This window comes from Rhinoraja longicauda, chromosome 40, assembly GCF_053455715.1.
Source record: "Rhinoraja longicauda isolate Sanriku21f chromosome 40, sRhiLon1.1, whole genome shotgun sequence".
NCBI classification, from domain to species: domain Eukaryota; kingdom Metazoa; phylum Chordata; class Chondrichthyes; order Rajiformes; family Arhynchobatidae; genus Rhinoraja; species Rhinoraja longicauda.
Window position 1 is genome coordinate 2,440,283 of NC_135992.1, and position 25,495 is coordinate 2,465,777.

Below are 25,495 nucleotides of genomic sequence, written 5' to 3' on the forward strand. Positions count from 1 at the left end.
CTAAGCACTTGGGGGAGAAAGTCCCCCGTGGTCGTAGGGAGAACGTGCAAACTCCACACAGATGAAACTCAAGGTCAAGATTGACCCCAGTTCGCTGGAGGCAGTAACACCAACTGTAATAGAGTCATATAGTTATACAGTCACTTCAACACAACTGCACATGCTAGATTAACCAGGATGTTCACAGGTTATTGGAGTAGAATTAGGCCATTCGGCCCATCGAGTCCACTCCGCCATTCAATCATGGCTGTTCTCTGCCTCCTAATCCCATTCTCCCCATAACCCTTGACACCCGTTTTAATCAAGAATTTGTCTATCTCTGCCTGAATCAGAACCAGTCCTTTTTACCTGCTTGTAAGAGCTAGTCCTTTTTACCTGCAATTGTCCCATATTGTTCTATCCATGTACCTATCAAAGTGTCTTCCAAATGTTGTTACTGTACCCGTCTCTGTCCACTTCCTCCACCATTCTTTTGTAAACGTTGTCCCTCGGGTTCCTTTTAAATCTTTCCCCTCTCTGTGACCACAATGCCCACATTGAAAGTGGCGTCACAGGTAGATAAGGTGATCAGGAAGGCCTTCTGCACATGGGCCTCCATCAGTCAGGGTAATGGGTAAAGGTTGAGATGTTATGTTGCAGCTGTACGAGACGCTGATGAGACCCCAGTTGGAGTATAGTGTTCCGTTTTGGTCTCACTGCTGTAGGAAAGATGTTGTTAAGCTGGAAAGAGTGCCGAGAAGATTTACGAGTTTGATGCAAGGACTCGAGGGCCTGAACTAAAGGGAGGTATTGGGCAGGCTGTGACTATTCCTTGGAGTGTAGAAGGATGAGAGGGATCTTATAGAGGTGTATAAGATCATGAGGGGGATCGATAGAGTAAATGCACAGCTTTTCTTATCCAGAGTAGGTGAATCAAGATCCAGAGGACATAGGTTTAAGGTGAAGGGGGAAAGATTTAATAGAAATCTGAGGGGTAACTTTTCCACACAGAGGTTGGGTATATGGAATGAGCTGCCAGAGGAGGTAGTTGAGGCAGAAACTATGACGACATTTAAAAGATATTTGGACAGGTACATGAATAGGAAAGGTTTTGAGGGATATGGAATAAATGGGAATTAGTGTAGATGGACACCTTGGTTGGCATGGATAAGCCTACCGCAGCGCCTGTTTCCACGCTGTACGACCAAGTACTGGGGCAGAGCAGAAACATTTGGATGGATTCAGCCAGGGATAGATCCATTGGTGACATGGAGAAGATCCACCCTACTGACCAAAGACACTGGAGGAGCAAGATGAACAACTCCGTTGAAATCGCCTAAGTCAAGTCAAGTCAAGTCAATTTATTTGTATAGCACATTTAAAAACAACCCACGTTGACCAAAGTGCTGCACATCTGACTAGGAAAAAAAAAAGAAACATACAGTGGCAGGCAGCCAAACACAACGGCGCGGCCATCTTGAACAAAATGTTAATTCAATCACCCACAGTCCAACAATAAAAGCACTAAACAGGCACCCAAATTACCCAACCCCAAAAACCCCCCAAAACACAGTCCAACAATAAATGCATTAAATAGGCACTCAAACCACCCAACCCCAAAAAACACACAAAAAAAGAAACATCCATCAAAGAAACATCCATCACAGTGAGTCTCCTCCTCCAGTCCTCTCTCTCCTCACTGTGATGGAAGGCCACAATGCCTAAGCTGAAGTGTAGTACGCAAAGGAGGGAACATCCGCCATTTTAGTAAGCAAAACCCGCCGTTCGCTCTGCCTCTCGCAGTGTAATCAGTGTTATGAGGGAACAGTATGTGTGATGATACCATTAAAATACAGAATATATCTCATCTATCAATTCGCAGATTGTTGTTACTACGGTTTTTAGGGTCGAGTGGTCTATCTTGCTCCTCTAGTATCTTTGGCACTGACCCACCTGCGTTGTATTTCACCAGATGGAGGTGAAACAACCCACAGGAGGGTCCTCAGGATCTCAGAAGACCCGCAGCAGAGGCTGAGATGGCAGGCGCACCTCGAGTTCACGCACAATCACGACGTTGGCGACTTGACGTGGGATAAAATCGACGTGGTTTTGCCGCGCTCCCAGAAACTGCGATCATTGGTGCTCGCTGGAATCCCGCACACCTTGCGGCCACAGGTACACCTGATGGGGTCCTTTTCCAAACTTCCTGACCTTTAGTTTGTACTAGACCAAGTGGACCCGTTGGGCCCAAACCTCTCCTGCATTGGTGCAGCACCCTCACCTCCCCCCCTCCCCTCTCTCCCCCCTCTCCCCTCCCCATCCACTCCCTCCATCCCCCTCCCTCCTTCCCCCTCTCCATCCCCTCCCTCCCCCTCTCCCCTCCCCATCCACTCCCTCCCTCTCCCTCCTCCCCCTCTCCATCCCCTCCCTCCCTCACCTTCCCTCTCTCCCTCCTCCCCGCCCTCTCCCCTCCCCATCCACTCCCCCCCTCCCTCCCTCCCCCTCTCCATCTCCTCCCTCCCTCACCCTCCCTCTCTCCCCTCTCCCTCCTCCCTTTCCCTCCCTCTCCCCATCCCTCTCTCCCTCCCCCTCCCTCTTTAGGACTGAGATAAGGAATAGCGTTTTCACCCAGAGAGTTCTGTATCTGTGGAATTCTCTGCCACAGAAGACAGTGGAGGCCAATTCACTGGACGAAGAGAGAGTTAGATTTTGCTCGTAGGGCTAACGGAATCAAGGGATTTGGGGAGAAAGCAGGAACGGGGTACCGATTTAGGATAATTAGCCATGATCATATTGAATGGCGATGCTGGCTCAAAGGGCCGAATGGCCTCCTCCTGCACCTATTTTCTGTTTATATGACTCTCACTGGTTCATTTTGCTTCTTTCCACTGGTTTCCTAACCTGTACTTGCAGGGCACAGACCTTGTGGGCACAAAGGGCCTGTTAAAGAGTCCTAGAGTCATACAGCATGCAAACAGGCCTTTCGGCCCAACTTGGCCACACCAACCTACATGCCCCATCCACACTAGTCCCATCTGCCTGTATTTGGTCTATATCCCTCGAAACCTGTCTTCTCCATGTACCAGTCTAATTGTTTCTTAAAAGTTGCGATAGTCCCTGCCTCAACTACCTCCTCTGGCAGCTCGTTCCATACACCCACCCCCCTTTGTGTGAAAAATTTATCCCCAAATTCATATTTAATCTTTCCCCCTTCACCTTAAATCAATGTCCTCTGGCTTTCGATTCCCATACTCAAGGCATGAGATTCTGTGCGTTTACCCGATGTATTCCTGTCATGATTTTATAAACGTCTGTAACATCACTCCTCATCCTCTTGCGCAGTAGTTCTACCCAAGAACCAAAATTCTGTAGCCTCTTTTTACTCTGGTATTTTATTTTCACATGTTTAAATTTTAATGTTTTATTTTTAATTGTCTACTGTATATTGTGTTTTTATCCTTGCGAGCAAATCACCAAGGCAAATTCCTTGTATGTATACATACTTTGCTAATAAAATTTAATCTATTCAAAATTTATGCTATTCTATCCGACACACTGGGGACAATTTACGATTTTTACAGAAACCATTTAACCAGCAAACCTGTATTTCTTTGGAGTGTGGGAGGAAACCAGAGAACCCGGAGAAAACCCACGCGGTCACCGGGAGAACGCACAAACTCCGTACAGACATACAGACTGGCACAGCGGTAGAGTTGCTGCCTTACAACACCAGGCACCCGGGTTCCACCCGAACTACGGGTGCTGTCTGTACGGGGTTTGCATGTTCCCACTGTGGGTTTTCCCCGTGTGCTCCACTTTCCTCCCACACTCCAAAAGGTTTGTAAGTTAATTGGCCTTCTGTAAAAATTGAACATTGTCCCTAGTGTGTAGGATAGTCCTATTGTGCTGAGGGATCGCTGGTCAACACGGACTCGAAGGGCCTGTTTCTGCACTCTGTCTCTAAACAGCACCCTTAGTCAGGATCAAACCCAGGTCTCTGGCGCTGTAAGGCAGCAACTCTACCCTTTTAAAAGGGGTCGACAGAATGCGATCTTCCCAGGTGTAACTTTGTCCTGACGTTGTCAGTCGTGCTGGGGCTCTGTAGAGCCTTCCTTTGTCAGGCAGGGCTGTGGAGTGGATACCGGAAACACCCGACTCCTTGATTTCTTGAGTATCCGACTCCGTAGGAGTCAGAAATCAATGAGTCAGATACACAAGAAATCAATGAGTCGGATACACAAGAAATCAATGAGTCGGATACACAAGAAATCAAGGAGTCGGATACACAAGAAATCAATGAGTCGGATACACAAGAAATCAATGAATCGGATACACAAGAAATCAAGGAGTCGGATACACAAGAAATCAAGGAGTCGGATACACAAGAAATCAATGAGTCGGATACACAAGAAATCAATGAATCGGATACACAAGAAATCAAGGAGTCGGATACACAAGAAATCAAGGAGTCGGATACACAAGAAATCAAGGAGTCGGATACAAAAGAAATCAGGGAGTCGGAGTCGGGTGTTTTGGGTATCCACCACTGCCCTGTTTGTCAGGTCTCGCTTTCATGTTGCTGCAGGTATTTGCTGTAACTTGATTCTGTTGCTTAGTATTAATCTCCCGGGCACATGCGTCATCAGTCTCCACGTCATTACTATGAGCTGGCACTGGCGAGTAGATGTCATTACCAACACATTCATCACTGCTTCCAGTTGGATGGAGATGAATGTGGGAGTGCCTGGCTGGGTTAGGTCCAGTCTGTGCATGTTTGCGGCTTGCAGTCAGCCATGTCAGCTGAGACACCAGTGACATAGAATGGGTGTTTATTTTTCAGGCGCAGGCCTTCAGCATGCCAGGAAAAGGATATTGTCAGGGTCCTCCTGTTGCACCCAGTGCACTCTGGGCTTAGGTTGTCAGGAGGGAGAACTGCATTTGGGCCAATGCAGGCAAATCAGACTAGCTCAGGTAACGACCTTGGTCAGAATGGACTGTGTGTTTGTGTTGTCATTTGTGAGCGGAGCACCAATAAACTTATTCATTCATTCATTCATGATGCTGAAAGGCCTGCTTCTCAGTTCAGTTTAGTTTATTCTCACGTGTACCGAGGTATGGTAAAAAGCTTCTACAATGGCGCTTCTTTAACGGAGAGAATGGGAGGAGGATTAAGCACATGATTGGTGGCGCAGCGGTAGAGTTGCTGCCTCGCAGCGCCAGAGTCCCCGGTTCAACCCTGACTACGGGTGCTGTCTGTCGAAACATATAAGATTATTAAGGGGTTGGACACGTTAGAGGCAGGAAACATGTTCCCAATGTTGGGGGAGTCCAGAACCAGGGGCCACAGTTTAAGAATAAGGGGTAGGCCATTTAGAACGGAGATGAGGAAAAACTTTTTCAGTCAGAGAGTTGTAAATCTGTGGAATTCTCTGCCTCAGAATGCGGTGGAGGCCAATTATCTGAATGCATTCAAGAGAGAGCTAGACAGAGCTCTTAAGGATAGCGGAGTCAGGGGGTATGGGGAGAAGGCAGGAATGGGGTACTGATTGAGAATAATCAGCCATGATCACATTGAATGGCGGTGCTTGCTCGAAGGGCCGAATGGCCTCCTCCTGCACCTATTGTCTATTGTCTAAAAAGCAAGGCCATTGCGGCAAACCTTGAAAGGTTGTCAGGCGGATGAAGCATCTGGCAGCACCAGTATAATCAGTGTCTAGTTTGAATATTTCAAGAAATATGCAAAGCTGCATTGTATTCATCCTTTGAGCGTGCAGCTAATGCAGCAGAACATTACTCCAAGGAACCACTCGCTTAAGCAAGCATTTAACATGCATGAAATAAAGACAGAAACTGAAAATACAGAAAACACCCAGCAGGTCAGGCAGCAGCTGTGGAGAGAGAAACAGTTCACAGTTCAGGTCAAAGACATAGGTTCAAGGTGAGGGGGAAAGATTCAATAGGAACCTGCAATGTTTCACGCAAAGGTGTATGGTACAGGATGCCGGAGTTGAGGCAGGTACTATTGCAACGTTTAAGAAACATTTAGACAGGTACATGGATAGGACAGGTTTGGAGGGATATGGGCCAAATGCAGGGAGGTGGGACTTGTATAGATGGGACATGTTGGCCGGTATGGGCAAATTGGGCTAAAGGGCCTGTTTTCACGCTGTATCACTCTATGACTCTAAAGAACTGATTATGTTCTGATTGTATTCATTCACAAAATGCTGGAGTAACTCAGCAGGTCAGGCAGCATCTCGGGAGAGAAGGAATGGGTGACGTTTCGGGTCGAGACCCTTCTTCAGACTAATGTCGGGGGAGCGGGACAAAGGAAGGATATAGGTGGAGACAGGAAGATAGAGGGAGGAGGAGGGGAAGAGAGGGACAGAGGAACTATCTAAAGTTGGAGAAATCAATGTTTATACCACTGGGCTGGCTGCAAGCTGCCCAGGCGAAATATGAGGTGCTGTTCCTCCAATTTCCGGTGGGCCTCACTATGGCACTGGAGGAGGCCCATGACAGAAAGGTCAGACTGGGAATGGGAGGGGGAGTTGAAGTGCTCGGCCACCGGGAGATCAGTTTGGTCAATGCGGACCGAGCGCAGGTGTTGAGTGAAGCGATCGCCGAGCCTGCGCTTGGTTTCGCCGATGTAAATAAGTTGACATCTGGAGCAGCGGATGCAATAGATGAGGTTGGAGGAGGTGCAGGTGAACCTTTGTCTCACCTGGAAAGACTGTTTGGGTCCTTGGATGGAGTTGAGGGGGGTGGTAACGGTTCTGATTGTAGGATCTTTCCCATTCTGACGAAACAATCAACTGTTTCTCCTTCCACAGAGGGCTAAACTGCTGATTTTTTCCCCCCCAATTCTTTTTTTTTCCAGATTTACAGCATGTTGTAAATTGAGGGAAGCCTGTAATCTTGGTGCGTTACTCATGTCCTGACTGTACCCGCCCTTCCATCAATGATAGGAAGTCTGTCGCCTGACCTATTGTACATTTAGATCTCTGTCCATGTGGATTTTACTTCTGTGTTGGAAGGAACTGCAGACGCTGGTTTAAACCGAAGATAGACACATAAAGGTGGAGGGAGTAACTCGGGCAGCATCTCTGGAGAAAAGTGAAAGGTGACGATTTGGGTCGAGACTCTTCTGCAGACTCCTGTCTGAAGCAGGGTCACGACCCGAAACGTCACCTATTCCTTTTCTCCAGAGATGTTGTCTGACCTGCCGAGTTACTGCAGCTTTTTGTGTCTATCTTTAGATTTTACTTCTGACTGACGATGACTGTCATTTTCTCTCGTATGTACAGCTATTCCACCCCCACTTTCTCCCCCTTTGTTTCCTTCAGCATTTTTACTCTGCAATGTTAATTCTCCATTTATATTGCTTTTCCTTGTCACCGAGTCCCAGTTGCTTTCACACATCCAGCTCTTGATTACTGCCTCTAATTTCCTGTATTACAATAGACACGGTGTTTTGCTGTAAGATGGTTGAAGGTTTTTTTTAAAATTCGTGATTTTTATTTGCGCGCCATTTTGTTTAGCCTTTTATTCTGAGCCAGTTTATCGCCTAGCCATGGAGTCACACAGCACGGAATCAGCCCTTCGGCCATCCAGGCCAAATCTCCAAATTTGAGGAAGGATATTCTTGCTATTGAGGGCGTGCAGCGTAGGTTTACTAGGTTAATTCCCGGAATGGCGGGACTGTTGTATGTTGAAAGACTGGAGCGGCTAGGCTTGTATACACTGGAATTTAGCAGGATGAGAGGGGATCTTATCGAAACATATAAGATTATTAAAGGGTTGGACACGTTAGAGGCAGGAAACAATGTTGGGGTAGTCCAGAACCAGGGGCCACCGTTTAAGAATAAGGGGTAGGCCATCTAGAACGGAGATGAGGAAAAACCTTTTCAGTCAGAGAGTTGTAAATCTGTGGAATTCTCTGCCTCAGAATTCTCTGCCTCTGCCTAGCATTCAAGAGAGAGCTGGATAGAGCTCTTAAGGATAGCGGAGTCAGGGGGTATGAGGAGAAGGCAGTAACGGGGTACTGATTGAGAATGGTCAGCCATGATCACATTGAATGGTGGTGCTGGCTCGAAGGGCCGAATGGCCTACTCCTGCACCTATTGTCAATTGTCTATTGTTGACCATAAGCGCTAACTCACCGATTCACCTATTCCACACAAAGGGCGGTGGGTGTATGGAACAAGCTGCCAGAGGAGGTAGTTGAGGCTGGGACTATCCCAATGTTTAAGAAACAGTTGGACAGGTACATGGATAGGACAGGTTTGGAGGGATATGGGCCAAGCGCAGGCAAGTGGGCCTAAGGTAGCTGGGACATGTTGACCGGTGTGGGCAAGTTGGGCCGAAGGGCCTGTTTCCATGCTGTATGGCCCATATCCTCTAAACCTTTTCTATCTATTTACCTGTCCGAATGTTTTTAAAATACTTTTATAGTGCCCGTCTCAACTACTTTCTCTGGCAGCTCGTTCCATGTACCCACCCCCTTTGTGTGCAAAAGTCAGCCTCGGGTTTCTATTAAATTCTTCCCCTCTCACTTTAACCCTACGACCTACCCTGGAGAAAAAACTCTGCATTCACCCTATCTATTCCCTTCATGATTTGATACAACTTTATAACACCACCTCCTGTGTCTCCAAGGAATATAATCGTAGCCTGCCCAACCTCCTCCTGTAGATCAGGCTCTATGTATATATTCCCTTTATTTAGTCTGCTCACTTTCTACCTCTTTCCTGTTTTTAACTCAGGCTTTATTTCTTTTCTGCTGCCTTTCCCCCATAGTTCCTTGAAAGTGGCGTCACAGGTAAATAGGGTGGTCAAAAAGGCTTTCGGCATATTGGCCTTCATCAGTCGGAGTATTTAGTATAGAAGTTGAGAAGTCAAGTTGCAGTTTTATAAGAAGTTGGTAAGACCACATTTGGAGTATTATGTTATTATCCCTCTATCTTCCTGTCTCCACCTATATCCTTCCTTTGTCCCGCCCCCCTGACATCAGACTGAAGAAGGGTCTCGACCCGAAACATCACCCATTCCTTCTCTCCTGAGATACTGCCTGACCTGCTGAGTTACTCCAGCATTTTGTGAATAAATACCTTCGATTTGTACCAGCATCTGCAGTTATTTTCTTACATTATGTTATTGGAAATATGTTGTCAAGCTGGAAAGCTGAAGCAGAGAATATTTACGAAGATGTTGCCAGGACTAGAGGGTGTGAGCTACAGGGAGAGGTTGAGAAGGCTGGAACTCTATTCCTTGGAGCACAGGAGGATGAGGGGTGATCTCATAGAGGTGTACAAAAACTTGAGAGGAATAGATCAGGTAAACGCACAGAGTCTCTTGCCCAGAGAAGGGGAATCGAAAACTATGTGTTTAAACTGAAGGTATTTATTTCACAAAATGCTGGAGTAACTCAGCGGGTCAGGCAGCATCTCAGGAGAGAAGGAATGGGTGACGTTTCGGGTCGAGACCCTTCTTCAGACTGGGTGTTTAAACTGAGTGGGGAAAGATTTAATAGGAAGCTGAGGGAAAACTTTTTTACGTGAAGGGTGGTGGGTGTATGGTACGAGCTGCCAGAGGAGGTAGTTGAGGCAGGGGATATTGCATAATTTAGGAAATATTTAAACAGGTACTTTTGTTGGGAGAGGTTTAGAGGGATTTGGTGCAAATGCAGGAAGGTGGGACTAGTGTAGATGGGATGAGATGTGGGCACGCTGGTCCGAAGGGGGTTTCCACATTGTATGATTATGAGCCTATAACCCAGGTCTTAAATCTAGAGATAGCTGCTTTTTTGATTTTCCCGGCTCATTTCGAGGTGCTGCGGTTTCTCTCATTGCGCTTGTCTCTCCCCAGATGTGGATGCGGTTGTCGGGAGCTCTACAGAAGAAACGAAATACTGAAACCTCGTACCGTGACATCGTCAAAAACAGCTCCAACGATGGAGGCCTTGCAGCTAAACAGGTGATGGAGTGAGAGTAAATAACGAGACGACGTGCAGATAGTTCCGCTGTAACATGGCTAATCCATCTCTCCCTCTCAACCCCATTCTCCTGCCTTCGCCCCGTAACCACTGATACCCGTACTAATCAAGAATCTGTCAGTCTCTGCCTTAAAAATATCCATTGACTTGGCCTCCACCTCCGTTTGTGGCAATGAATTCCACGGATTCACCACCCTCTGACTAAAGAAATCCCTCCTCATTTCCTTTCTAATAGTACGTCCTTTAATTCTGAGGCTGTGGCCTCTGGTCCTAGACTCTCCCACTAGTGGAACCATCCTCTCCACATCCACTCTATCTAGGCCTTTCACTGCTCACTATAAGTTTCAATGAGGTCCCCCTCATCCTTCTAAACTCCAACGAGTACAGGCTCAGTGCCTTCAAACGCTGATCATACGTTAACCTAATCATTCCTGGGATCATTCATGTAAACCTCCTCTGGACCCTCTCTAAGGTTCACCAGGTTAATCCCTGGGATGGCGGGACTGTCAGATGAGGAAAGATTGGAAAGACTCTGCTTGTATTCACTGGAGTTTAGAAGGATGAGAGGGGATCTTATAGAGACGTATAAAATTATAAAAGGACTGAACAAGCTAGATGCAGGAAAAATGTTCCCAATGTTGGGGGAGTCCAGAACTAGGGGCCACAGTCTAAGAATAAAGGGGAGGCCATTAAAAGCTGAGGTGAGAAGGAACTTTTTCACCCAGAGAGTTGTGAATTTGTGGAATTCTCTGCCACAGAAGGCAGTGGAGGCCAATTCACTGGATGGATTTAAAAGAGAGTTGGATAGAGCTCTGGAGCAAGTGGAATCATGGGATATGGGGAGAAGGCAGGCACGGGTTACTGATTGTGGATGATCAGCCATGATCACAATGAATGGCGGTGCTGTCTCGAAGGGCCGAATGGCCTCCTCCCGCACCTATTTTCTATGTTTCTATAACACAATAACTGCAGATGCTGGTACAAATCGAAGGTATTTATTCACAAAATGCTGGAGTAATTCAGCAAATCAGGCAGCATCTCTGGAGAGAAGGAATGGGTGACGTTTCGGGTCGATACCCTTCTTCAGACTGACGTCAGGGGAGGGGGCGGTCCCGACCCCTGTACGTCTTTGGAGTGTGGGAGGAAACCGAAGATCTTGGAGAAAACCCACGCAGGTCACAGGGAGAACGTACAAACTCCGTACAGACAGCACCCGTAGTCGGGATTGACCCGGGTCTCCGGCGCTGCATTCGCTGTAAGGCAGCAACTCTACCGCTGCGCCACCCTTTTGTAATTTACATTAAATTAAATTTCAATGTTTATACCTTTGGGTTGTGAGTTGCTTAATCTGCATTGCCCAAGTTGACCCAACTGAACTTAGAGAAGCCTTTGTTTGTCGTTAAGTCCGTCAGGTCTGGGTTGGGTAGTGTAAAAGAAAACTTTAAAACACAACACAAACATCAGCTAAGACAATCAAGACTTTATTTAAGAGCCCCAAATACAGTGATCACTGAGAGCAATCTAGGAGATTGTTCAACGAACAAAGATTCATCTGCTCCTTATATACAGAATTTTCCTACTGATGTTTTGTTTAGTGCACATTGGAACTTTTTCATTCTTCCAAATGTTCTTATAACAAATATACATCGTGCACCTCCGAAAGACCCAGCCCAATTCCACACCGTTACAGATGAGCAAGTGTCCTGTTACCCTTTCTACCTTATTGCATTATGCACCAAGGCACATTCCTTGTATGTGTACATACTTGGCCAATAAACCCATTCATTCATTCATTCATTCATTCATTCATTATGATTGCCATTTGTCCTTTGACAACAGAGAGCAGAATCTGACTAAAGTACACATGCTCAGTTTCAACCTTCCTTAAAGCACAGAATGATTATAGCACATGACTTTAAACACTCAGCATTCTACCTCTCCACACCCCTTGCTGTCTTCTTGAAGGTCTGCAGGTGATCTTTGACATTAGCCGAGTTCCAGTGTGGCTGCTGAATGGACAATGTCTTTGTTTCAGATCGAGAAAGACCTGCTCCGCACCATGCCCAGTAACACCTGCTTCTCCAATATGGACAGCATTGGCGTGCCAAGATTACGGAGAATCCTGCGTGGCCTGGCGTGGCTCTACCCAGAGATTGGATACTGCCAGGGAACTGGAATGGTATGAGGCACGGTTTCCATATATTTGATGTCCTTGATGATGATCTTGATGATGATAATGGTGATGATGATGATGGTGATGGTGATGATGATGATGCTGCTGATGATGATAGTGATGATGATGGTGATGATGCTGATGATGATGATGGTGATGATGATGATACTTTATTGCCACTTGCACCCAGCTGGGTGCAGTGAAATTCTTTGTTTTTGCAGACAAAGTACACAAACGAATTGCCACAAAGGCACCGACAACGTCACAAAAAGTACTCATCCCTTCTTCCTCCTCCCCCCCACTGCCTTCCCTTATTGGCGTGATAGGTGGAAGTTTACATTCCTAGAATCCTAACATTCAGTCATTTCCTTCACTTGCTCCCATTCCTTCCTGTCGTCTGACTTCCATTGTTGTCTGTTACAAACTATCCTTCCGGTGTCCTGACCCATCTGAGTCCAGAGGTCAACAAACCTCCCAACCTGCACGCCGTTGTGATGTGGGAGGAAAGCGAAACACCCGGAGGAAACCCACATGGTCTCAGGGGGAAGGTGCAAACTCCACACAGACAGCACCCAAGGTCAGGATGTTACCTGGGTCTGTGGCACTGTGAAGCAGCAGCTCTACCACCTGCACCACTGTGCCATTCTGTGCAATCATCCCTGTACCCCAGCACTATCCTACACACTCGAGGCAGTTTGCAATTTTTACCAAAGCCAATTAACCTTCACACCCATACATCTTTGGAGTGTGGGAGGAAACCGGAGCACCCGGAGAAAACCCACGCGGTCACAGGGAGAACGTGCAAACTCCACACAGACAGCACCCGTGGTATGCACAAAATGTAGCTTCAGTGGAGTTTGATGTCGGGAGGTTGGTAGGCATGCACACTGGTGACTACGTCGAAGCAAGGAATTGCAGATGCTGGTTTACAAAAAAAGACACATAGTGCTGGACTTAGCGGGTCAGGCAGCATCTGTGGAAAACATGGATAGGTGACGTGGTTCGGGACCCTTCTTCAGACTGACGGTAGGGTTCCAACTTGACCCGAGTCGAAACATTATGTATCCCTTTACCACAGCGCCCGGGGAAAAACCACGCGGTCACGGGGAGAAGGTACAATCTCCGCACTCACAGCACCTGTAGTCAGCGTGGAACCCGGGTCTGTGGCACTGTGAGGCAGCAACTCTACGCTGTGACACCGTGCTGCCCTGATTGTGTAGGTTAATTTGAGAAAACCAATAGAAGTAGTTGCAGGTGAGGTGTGTTTTATAATCTCAGTAGTGTTTGTAGCAGAGTAACAGAGAGGGGGGTCAGTGAAGGACGTGAAACTGAATATCGAAGGTTGCGATAAGGTGCGATGCTTCAGAGTTGACATTAGGATTGAAGGTCGCAGAGTTAAAGGGACTGCAGATGCATTGGCTAGCAAAGATAGTAGAAGTAAAAGAGTCTGAAGAAGGGTCTCCACCCGAAACGTCACCCATTCCTTCTCTCCTGAGATGCTGCCTGACCTGCTGAGTTACTCCAGCATTTTGTGAAGTAGAAGTAAAAGAGGGAAGTTCACAGGGGAGTTCCATGGAACAGGTACTACTGCTTTTCCAAATATATACCCATGAGTCAGACTTGCACCACAGTGGCCAAATTTGCAAATGCTCCAAAACCCAGAGATGTGGTGGGCTGTGAGGAGCATGGTGATGAATCTTCAGAGGTCAAATGGACAAGTAGGCTTAGTTTAGTTTAGAGATATAGCTCAGAAACAGGCCCTTCGGCCCACCGAGTCTGTGCCGACCAGCGATCCCCGCACACTAACACTATCCTACACACTAGGGACAATTTACAATTATACCCAGCCAATTAACCTACAAACCTCTATGCCTTTGGAGCGTGGGAAGAAACCAGAGCACCCGGGGAAAACCCACGCAGTCACGGGGAGAACGTACAAACTCTGTACAGACAGCACCCGTAGTCGGGATGGAACCCGGGTCTCTGGCGCTGCAAGGCAGCAACTCTACCGCTGCGCCATCCTGACCCCGAGTGCTGTCTGTACGGAGTTTGTACGTTCTCTCCGTGACCTGCGTGGGTTTTCTCCGGGTGCTCTGGTTTCCCGCCACACTCCAAAGACGGACAGATTTGTGGGTTGATTGGCTTGGTAAAATTATAAAAATTGTCCCTGGTGTGTAGGATAATGTTAGTGTGTGGGCATCGCTGGTCAATAGACAATAGACAATAGGTGCAGGAGGAGGCCATTCGTCCCTTCGAGCCAGCACCACCATTCAATGTGATCATGGCTGATCATTCTCAATCAGTACCCCGTTCCTGCCTTCTCCCCATACCCCCTGACTCCGCTATCCTTAAGAGCTCTATCTAACTCTCTCTTGAATGCATTCAGAGAATAGGCCTCCACTGCCTTCTGAGGCAGAGAATTCCACAGAATCACAACTCTCTGACTGGACTCGGTGGGCCGAAGGGCCTGTATCTCTAAACTAAACTAAACAAGGGGCAGATCAACCGATGGGCAAACTGAGGACATTCTTCACTGCTCTGAACTTCTGGAGAGCCTGCCTGGTGCTGGCTGGCTGTCCCTGCTGGCAGGTGGGAAGTTAGTGCCAAACTCAAGCCAACGATTCCAAAACTCACACAAGAAAATAATCCACAAATATAGTCCATTAACTTAAAGCACAGCCATACACCTAATATTTCTCATATTCTGACGTAGGAGGAGGCCGTTCGGCCTGTTGCATCTATTCCAGCCCTTGTGGCAATCCATCCATCGTGCTCTTCTGCTTTCTTCCCTGTCATCTAATCTCTCTCTCATGTGCCCATGAACTCCCCACAGTCCTCTCGACGCCCTCCTGCACCACTGGCCATTTACCACAGCCAGTTGGTCTATGTACCAGCATGTTGTTGGGATGTGGCAGGTACCCGGAGGACACACACCTGGTCGCAGGAAGAACGTGCAAACTCCACATGGTGCTGGAGGTCAGGCTGTTGGTGCCGGCGTGAGGCAGCAGCTCTACCTACAAAGACACAAAGTGCTGGAGTAACTCAGCCAGTCAGGCAGCATAGACTTCATCATCATCATCATATATATACAGCCGGAAACAGGCCTTTTCGGCCCTCCAAGTCCATGCCGCCCAGCGATCCCCGTATATTAACACTATCCTACACCCACTAGGGACAATTTTTACATTTACCCAGCCAATTAACCTACATACCTGTACGTCTTTGGAGTGTGGGAGGAAACCGAAGATCTCGGAGAAAACCCACGCAGGTCACGGGGAGAACGTACAAACTCCTTACAGTGCAGCACCCGTAGTCAGGATCGAACCTGAGTCTCCGGCGCTGCATTCGCTGTAAAGCAGCAACTCTACCGCTGCGCCACCGTGCCGCCCTTAGACTTTAGAGATACAGAGCGGAAACAGGCCCTTGGGCCCACCGTCCGAGCCGACCAGCGACCCCCCCCCACGTACACTAGCACTGCACACTGGGGACAATTTACAATTTATTTTAACCGAAGGTTTTTATTCGCAAAATGCTGGAGTAACTCAGCATGTCAGGCAGCATCTCGGGAGAGAAGGAATGGGTGACGTTTCGGGTCGAGACCCTTCTTCAGACTGAAGCCAGTTTAACCGAAGCCAGTTAACTTACAGACGTGTGTCTTTGGAGTGTGGGAGAAACCGGAGCACCCGGAAACTAGATGCGAGCATTCTAGCATCTCTGGAGAACACGGGATAGGTGACGTTTCGGGTTGGGACCCTTCTTCAGACTACTTGTGGTGGGGTGGGGAGGTTGGGGTGGGGAACGTCACCTATCCATGTCTTCCAGAGATGCTGCATGACCCACTGAGTTGCTCCAGCACTCTGTGTCTTTGTAAACCAGCAACTGCAGTTGCTTGTTTCTACAGCTCTACCCACAGTTACACTGAGCCGCCCCTCACGGTTAGTAGGTGAGCTTTAGACGTGGTGTGAGGTGCCATCATTTGGAGTATTAGTTCCAATTCGTGGTTTGAATCTAGAGCAGCTGAAGCAGTGCCAGGTACAACTCTGGAGAGAAGGAATGGGTGAGGTTTCGGGTCTCGACCGAAACGTCGCCCATTCCCTCTCTCCAGGGATGCTGCCTGACCCGCTGAGTTACTCCAGCATTTTGCGATACCTTCGATTTGTCACGGCATCTGCAGTTATTTTCCTGCCCAGTGCCAGGTACAGATGTTCCTGTAAAATACTCAATTGTCAAGTAGAACACGACACGGTGGCGCAGCGGTAGAGTTGTTGCCTCACTGCGCCAGAGATCCGGGTTCTATCCCGACTACGGGTGCTGTCTGTACGGAGTTTGTACGTTCTCCCCGTGACCTGCGCGGGTTTTCTCCGAGATCTTTGTTTTTCCTCCCACACTCCAAAGACGTGCAGGTTCATAGGTTAATTGGCTTGGTGTAAATGTTAAATTGTTTCTCGTGTGTGCAGGGTAGTGTTACTGTGCGGGGAACCTGTCTTGTCTTGTCTTGTTGACACTGCACCAGCCACCGCTGTTGGGCTATAAACGTGCAGTCCCTCATGCATGAAGTTGCAGATTTAAAATGTAGTGTTTGCAAGCAACAGTTTAAAAGATTTACTATCAGCAGCAGATTTTATGTGCGGTGGCAAAGGATTCCAAACAGGGATGGTTCTGGGGTACAGGGAACAGTGGAAACAGTCTTTGTTGGGCTGGATGGTTATATAATTCAGGGATTGGTTTAGTCGAGTTCCTGGTCCGTTGTTCCGACTGTATGAACGATGGGCAATGTTGGATGGAGCTAGTGAGTGGGTTTCTTTGTAGACTGCAGTCAGCCTGGTTATTATACGACATCTTTGGAGGGTGTCCCATTGGGAGTTCATGAAGCATTTCTGTGACACTACTGGTCCTTCTATAGTCACCGGTTACAAACCTGGCAGCTCGTCTCTGGACCTTCTCAAGATCGCTGGTCGGTGCGGACCCGGTGGGCCGAAGGGCCTGTTTCCGTACTGTATCTCTTAACTAAACGAAAAACTGAACATGCTGAAAATGGAAAATAGGGAAACTGCTGAAGTAACTCAACAGGTCAGGCAGCATTTACACAGGAAGAAACAGAATCATTGTATCAGGTTGATCAGATGTCATAGACATTGATCATTTATCTCTTTCTGTTTCCTCATTTGTCAAAAATGGTATGGTTTTATGCTAGCTCTTAATTACCACTGGATCAGCGTGAGTCCAGTTTCATTGCCCTCTTTCAGCTTCCACACCTCTTCACCACACTCACTCTGTGCCAAAACCACCATCCTAGTTACAGGCTGAGGTTGTAGGAACAAAAACTGCAGATGCTGGTTTAAATCGAAGGTAGGCATATAAAGCTGGAGTAACTCAGCGGGTGAGGCAGCATCTCGGGAGAGAAGGATTGGGTGATGTTTCGGGCCGAGACCCTTCTTCAGACTGATGTCAGGGGAGGGCTCCCTGGTCCACTCGTCCCTTCCTACCCAAACCACCCCATCCCCGGGCACTTTCCCCTGCAACCGCAGGAGATGCAACACCTGTCCCTTTACCTCCCCCTCAACTCCATCCAAGGACCCAAACAGTCTTTCCAGGTGAGACAAAGAGGTTCACCTGCACCTCCTCCAACCTCATCTATTGTATCCGCTGCTCCAGATGTCAACTTCTTTACATCGGCGAAACCAAGCGCAGGCTCGGCGATCGTTTTGCTCAACACCTTCGCTCAGTCCGCCTTAACCAACCTGATCTCCCGGTGGCTGAGCACTTCAACTCCCCCTCCCACTCCCAGTCTGACCTTTCTGTCATGGGCCTCCTCCAGTGCCATAGTGAGGCCCAATGGAAATTGGGGGAACAGCACCTCGTATTGTGCTTGGGCAGCTTGCAGCCCAGCGGTATGAACATCGACTTCTCCAACTTTAGATAGTTCCTCTGTCCCTCTCTTCCCCTCCTCCTTCCCAGATCTCCCTCTATCTTCCTGTCTCCACCTATATCCTTCCTTTGTCCCGCCCCCCTGACATCAGTCTGAAGAAGGGTCTCGACCCGAAACGTCACCCATTCCTTCTCTCCCGAGATGCTGCCTGACCTGCTGAGTTACTCCAGCATCTTCGGTTTAAACCAGCATCTTTAGTTCCTTCCAACTCAAGCAGTGAGAAGCTTTTGGTTGCGTGCTATCCAGTCGGCAGAAAGACGACACACTACACTTGTATACAAGACAATTTACTTGTAGAAGCTGCTCCAACATTTTGTGTCTAGCTTTTCACTGTACCCCAGCACACGTGACAATAAAGCTGGGCTGGAACTGAACTGGTTCAGAGATTTGAACGTTCAAGAATGAAAGCAGCTGGTAATAGTGGTGGCAATTGCCCAGTCAACGAAGAAGAGATCCGGGCGCCTGAGAACCGTGTGTTCCAGGTTCAGGAACTGCTTTGTCCCATCAGGTCCTTGAATCACCCTGCACAACCCGAACCACAGCCCTTCATCAACACGGACACACAATGCACTTTGCACCACTACCTTTGCTCTGTGTACTTTGGGTTTTGCACCATTATGGTCAGGTTTACTTAAATAACTGATAACCTTTACGTACTGTATTTAATGTTGTTGTTGATGCAACTAATGTGCCTGTAAAGCTGCAGCAGATAAGGATGTCATTGTTCCGGTTCATATCCGGTACATTCGACGACTAAACCCTTGAACTTCAACTTTACCAGCATTTTAATTAATTTTCAAGTAGAATTGGTAGTAAGGAAGGCAATAAACAATAGACAATAGGTGCAGGAGGAGGCCATTCGGCTCTTCGAGCCAGCACCGCCATTCAATGTGATCATGGCTGATCATTCTCAATCAGTACCCCGTTCCTGCCTTCTCCCCATACCCCCTGACTCCGCTATCCTTAAGAGCTCTATCTAGCTCTCTCTTGAATGCATTCAGAGAATTGGCCTCCACTGCCTTCTGAGGCAGAGAATTCCACAGATTCACAACTCTCTGACTGAAAAAGTTTTTCCTCATCTCTGTTCTAAATGGGCTAATTCTTATTCTTAAACTGTGGCCCTTGGTTCTGGACTCCCCCAACATTGGGAACATGTTTTCTGCCTCTAACGTGTCCAACCCCTTAATAATGCAATGCGAGCATTGATTTCAAGAGGGCTACAATACAGAAACGGGGATGTAATGCTGAGGCTTCATAAGGCGCTGGTCAGACTGCATTTGGCGCATTGTGAGCAGTTTTGGACCCTATAACTGAGGAAGGACGTGCTAGCATTGGAGAGGGTCCAGAGGAGGTTTACGAGAATGATCGCAGGAATGAGTGGGTTAACATATGATGAGTGTTTGTGGGCACTGGGCCTGTACTTGCTGGAGTTGAGAAGGATGAGGGGGGACCTCATTGAAACGTACAGAATAGTGAAAGGCCTGGATAGAGTGGATGTGGAGAGGATGTTTCCACCAGTGGGAGTGTCTCGGACTAGAGGCCACAGCCTCAGAATAAAAGGACGTACCTTTAGAAACGAGTTGAAGGAATCTCTTTTATCAGAGGGTGGTGAATCTGTGGAATTCATTGCCACAGACGGCTGTGGAGGCCAAGTCAATGGGATTTTTAAGGCGGAGATTGACAGATTGTTGATTAGTGCGGGTGTTGAAGATTACAGGGAGAAGGCAGGAGAAGGAGGTTGAGAGGGAGAGATAGATCAGTCATGATTGAATGGCGGAGTAGACGGTGGGCCTAATGGCCTAATTCTGCTCTTATGAACTAGGAAAGAAAACTGCAGATGCTGGATAAAATTGAAGCTAGATACAAAATGCTGGAGTAACTCAGCGGGTCAGGCAGCATCTCTGGAGAGAAGGAATGGGTCTGAATCAGTCTGAAGAAGGGTCTCGACCCGAAACGTTGCCCATTCCTTCTCTCCGGAGATGCTGCCTGACCCGCTGAGTTACTCCAGCATTGTGTGTCTGCCGTTACGAGCGAGGTTTGCGGCGAGGTTTTTAATGCCTTGTTTTCGCTCCTGCAGGTGGCAGCTTGTTTGCTGCTGTTTCTCGAGGAAGAGGATGCTTTCTGGATGATGTGTGCCATTATCGAGGACCTGGTTCCTGCTTCGTACTTCAGCACCACACTACTAGGCGTGCAGACTGACCAGCGCGTTCTCCGCCATCTGATCGTACAGTACCTTCCCCGACTCGACAAACTCCTCCAGGAACACGACATTGGTAAGCGTGTTCACCCAGTCGCAGTCTTCAGTTTAGTTTACTGTCACGTGTACCGAGGTACAGTGCAAAGCTTTTAGTTTACTTTAGTTTAGTTTAGAGATACAGCACAGAAACAGGCCCTTCGGCCCACCGGGTCCACACCACCCAGCGATCCCCACACACTAACACTATCCTACACACACTAAGGACAATTTTTACATTTACCATGCCAATTAACCTACATGCCTGTACGTCTTTGGAGTGTGGGAGGAAACCGAAGATCTCGGAGAAAACCCACGCAGGTCACGGGGAGAACGTACATACAGTTGGGATCGAACCGGGGTCTCCAGTGCTGCATTCGCTGTAAGGTAGCAACTCTACCGCTGCGCCACCGTGACCGCCCAAACCAGTCGGGCGATCAAAGTGCTAACCAGTCAGCGGATAGACAATACATGATTACAATCGGGCTCTCTACAGTGTAAAGATAAGGGAAGAAATGTTGCTGTGGGAGTAGAGATTTAAGAGTGTGGAGCGATTGTAATATGTGATTGCAGATCTGCTTCTGTGGCTAGCACGCAAATAGTCGCCCGGGTTGGGCGCCATCTTGTTTTCACTTGGCAGACTGATGGGGAAAGTTTCATGCACAATTCATGTTACACTGCGAGTCAACACCTCCGCCTCTTTTACCTCCACTTCAATCTCTCCTGAAGCATCTGTACCCTGGAGCATTAAGCTGCCAGTGCTGTCCCTCTCTTAACCAGGTTTCTGTAATGGCTACAACGCCCCAGTCGCACATACCTGTCTATCGCCCTGACGTCATCTGCCTTACTTGTCAGGCCTCTCGCATTAAAATAAGTGCAAAACAACCCAACAGTCCTTCCTCGCTCCCTGCTTTTCTTTAGTTTTAGTTTAGTTTAGAGAAACAGGCCCTTCGGCCCACCGGGTCTGCACCAACCAGCGATCCCCACGCACTAACACTATCCTACACCCACTAGGGACAACTTACATTTACACCAAGCCAATTAATCTACAAACCTGTACGTCTTTGGAGTGTGGGAGGAAACCGACGATTTCAGAGAAAACCCACGCAGGTCACGGGGAGAACGTACAAACTCTGTACAGACAGCGCCCGTAGTCGGGATGGAACCCGGGTCTCTGGTGCTGTGAGGCAGCAACTCCATTCTTCCTATTCTGTCCACTGAATGTTCTTTCATAAGAGGACATATTCAGAAGAGGACACGTCGTACCGTGTAATGGGATGTATTTTTCTAGACTTGCTGGATCACCATTGTGTTTCCCACTGTTACTTTGTTTGTTTGCTTCTCAACAAATTTTCCACTTCGTTCTCGAACTGCTGTAATTATCTGCTCAAAGAATGTCCACAAAAAATGAACTCCTGTGACTGACTGTGGTCATGTTTACGCGATGGTGCTTTGATCTCTCTGGGTTCAGATCAAGGTGTGTAAGAAGGAACTGCGGATGCCAGTTTAAACCGAACATAAACAGCTGGAGTAACTCAGCAGGACTGGCAGCATCTCTGGAGAGAAGGGATGGGTGACGTTTCGGGTCTGAAGAAGGGTCTCGACTCGAAAAGTCACCCGTCCCTTCTCTCCAGAGATGCTGCCTGTCCCGCTGAGTTACTCCAGCTGTTTGTGTCCATCTTTAGATCAAGGTGAATGCTCTCTTGTTGGGGTTTCACCTAGAGAACAAGGAAGGTGCCCTGCAGTTAGTGTAAAACTCATTTACCTTTACCCCTTGGCTTGCAGGTTTAGTTGAGTGTGTTAAATCTTCTGACAGTCGCCTATTTTGTGTCATGTACAGAACTGTCGTTGATCACCCTGCACTGGTTCCTGACAGCGTTTGCCAGCGTGATACATATCCACATCCTACTCCGAGTCTGGGACTTATTCTTCTGCGAGGGCTCTGTTCTGCTCTTCCAGATCACCCTGGGAATGCTGAAGCTAAAGGTATGCCTACTGCTGTAGGGAGCGGCGATTGTGGGCGGCACAGTGGCTCAGCGGTAGAGTTGCTGCCTTACAGCGTCAAGAGACCCCGGTTTGATCCTGACCACGGGTGCTTGTCTGTGCGGAGTTTGTACGTTCTCCCCTGCGTGACCTGCGTGGGTTTTCTCCGGGCGCTCCGGTTTCCTCCCACACTCCAAAGACGTGCAGGTTTGTAGATTAATTGGCTTGCATAAATTTGCAAAATTGCTCCTAGTGTTCGGATAATGTTAGTGTATCGCTGGGCAGTGCGGACTTGGTGGGCCGAAGGGCCTGTTTCCCTATTGCACCTCCGAAGTCTGAAGACAATGGGGGGATAATTGTACAGATAGTTTCTAATTGTGTTTTAAACTCATATTGTCCTTTTTGCACATTTTCTTTCACTTTTCACTCTCATTTCAAATATATGAACAATTTGTTTAGTTTAGTTTAGAGACACAGCACGGAAACAGTCCCATCGGCCCACCGAGTCCGCACCGACCGGCACATTACCACCGAGTCCGCACTGACCGACCGGCACATTACCACCGAGTCCGCACCGACCGGCACATTACCACCGAGTCCGCACCGACCGGCACATTACCACCGAGTCCACACTGACCGGCACATTACCACCGAGTCCACACCGACCGGCACATTACCACCGAGTCCGCACCTACCGGCACATTACCACCGAGTCCACACCGACCGGCACATTACCACCGAGTCCGCACCGACTGACCGGCACATTACCACCGAGTCCACACCGACCGGCACATTACCACCGAGTCCGCACTGACCGACCGGCACATTACCACCGAGTCCACACCGACCGGCACATTACCACCGAGTCCACACCGACCGGCACATTACCACCGAGTCCACACCTACCGGCACATTACCACCGAGTCCGCACCGACCGACCGGCACATTACCACCGAGTCCGCACCGACCGACCGGCACATTACCACCGAGTCCGCACCGACCGGCACATTACCACCGAGTCCACACCGACCGACCGGCACATTACCACCGAGTCCGCACTGACCGACCGGCACATTACCACCGAGTCCGCACCGACCGACCGGCACATTACCACCGAGTCCGCACCGACCGACCGGCACATTACCACCGAGTCCACACCGACCGGCACATTACCACCGAGTCCGCACTGACCGACCGGCACATTACCACCGAGTCCGCACCGACCGACCGGCACATTACCACCGAGTCCACACCGACCGGCACATTACCACCGAGTCCGCACTGACCGACCGGCACATTACCACCGAGTCCGCACCGACCGACCGGCACATTACCACCGAGTCCACACCGACCGGCACATTACCACCGAGTCCGCACCGACCGACCGGCACATTACCACCGAGTCCACACCGACCGGCACATTACCACCGAGTCCGCACCGACCGGCACATTACCACCGAGTCCGCACTGACCGACCGGCACATTACCACCGAGTCCGCACCGACCGACCGGCACATTACCACCGAGTCCGCACCGACCGACCGGCACATTACCACCGAGTCCACACCGACCGGCACATTACCACCGAGTCCGCACTGACCGACCGGCACATTACCACCGAGTCCGCACCGACCGACCGGCACATTACCACCGAGTCCACACCGACCGGCACATTACCACCGAGTCCGCACTGACCGACCGGCACATTACCACCGAGTCCGCACCGACCGACCGGCACATTACCACCGAGTCCACACCGACCGGCACATTACCACCGAGTCCGCACTGACCGACCGGCACATTACCACCGAGTCCGCACTGACCGACCGGCACATTACCACCGAGTCCGCACTGACCGACCGGCACATTACCACCGAGTCCACACCGACCGACCGGCACATTACCACCGAGTCCGCACCGACCGACCGGCACATTACCACCGAGTCCGCACCGACCGACCGGCACATTACCACCGAGTCCACACCGACCGGCACATTACCACCGAGTCCGCACTGACCGGCACATTACCACCGAGTCCGCACCGACCGACCGGCACATTACCACCGAGTCCACACCGACCGGCACATTACCACCGAGTCCACACCGACCGACCGGCACATTACCACCGAGTCCGCACTGACCGACCGGCACATTACCACCGAGTCCGCACTGACCGACCGGCACATTACCACCGAGTCCGCACTGACCGACCGGCACATTACCACCGAGTCCGCACCGACCGGCACATTACCACCGAGTCCGCACTGACCGACCGGCACATTACCACCGAGTCCGCACCGACCGGCACATTACCACCGAGTCCGCACCGACCAGCACATTACCACCGAGTCCGCACTGACCGACCGGCACATTACCACCGAGTCCGCACCGACCGACCGGCACATTACCACCGAGTCCGCACTGACCGACCGACACATTACCACCGAGTCCGCACCGACCGACCGGCACATTACCACCGAGTCCGCACCGACCGACCGGCACATTACCACCGAGTCCGCACTGACCGACCGGCACATTACCACCGAGTCCGCACCGACCGGCACATTACCACCGAGTCCGCACTGACCGACCGGTACATTACCACCGAGTCCGCACTGACCGACCGGCACATTACCACCGAGTCCGCACCGACCGGCACATTACCACCGAGTCCGCACTGACCGACCGGCACATTACCACCGAGTCCGCACCGACCGGCACATTACCACCGAGTCCGCACTGACCGACCGGCACATTACCACCGAGTCCGCACTGACCGACCGGCACATTACCACCGAGTCCGCACTGACCGACCGGCACATTACCACCGAGTCCGCACTGACCGACACATTACCACCGAGTCCGCACTGACCGACCGGTACATTACCACCGAGTCCGCACTGACCGACCGGCACATTACCACCGAGTCCGCACTGACCGACCGGCACATTACCACCGAGTCCGCACTGACCGACACATTACCACCGAGTCCACACTGACCGACCGGTACATTACCACCGAGTCCGCACTGACCGACCGGCACATTACCACCGAGTCCGCACCGACCGGCACATTACCACCGAGTCCGCACCGACCGGCACATTACCACCGAGTCCGCACTGACCGGCACATTACCACCGAGTCCGCACTGACCGGCACATTACCACCGAGTCCACACCGACCGGCACATTACCACCGAGTCCG

The 25,495-nt window shown here is 49.6% G+C and overlaps 1 protein-coding gene across 5 annotated transcripts in view; it reads left to right on the forward strand.

Annotated features, from left to right (window-relative positions):
- The window catches only part of sgsm3 (small G protein signaling modulator 3), a 101,297-nt gene that overhangs the window by 18,581 nt on the left and 57,221 nt on the right, over nucleotides 1-25,495 (forward strand). For all 5 annotated transcript variants that reach the window (XM_078430544.1, XM_078430546.1, XM_078430547.1 and 2 more), the window contains 5 exons: nucleotides 1,952-2,154; nucleotides 9,847-9,954; nucleotides 12,009-12,152; nucleotides 20,153-20,348; nucleotides 22,149-22,294. In XM_078430544.1, coding sequence (XP_078286670.1) covers nucleotides 1,952-2,154; nucleotides 9,847-9,954; nucleotides 12,009-12,152; nucleotides 20,153-20,348; nucleotides 22,149-22,294 — 797 coding nt within the window. The remainder of the gene's footprint in view (nucleotides 1-1,951; nucleotides 2,155-9,846; nucleotides 9,955-12,008; nucleotides 12,153-20,152; nucleotides 20,349-22,148; nucleotides 22,295-25,495) is intronic.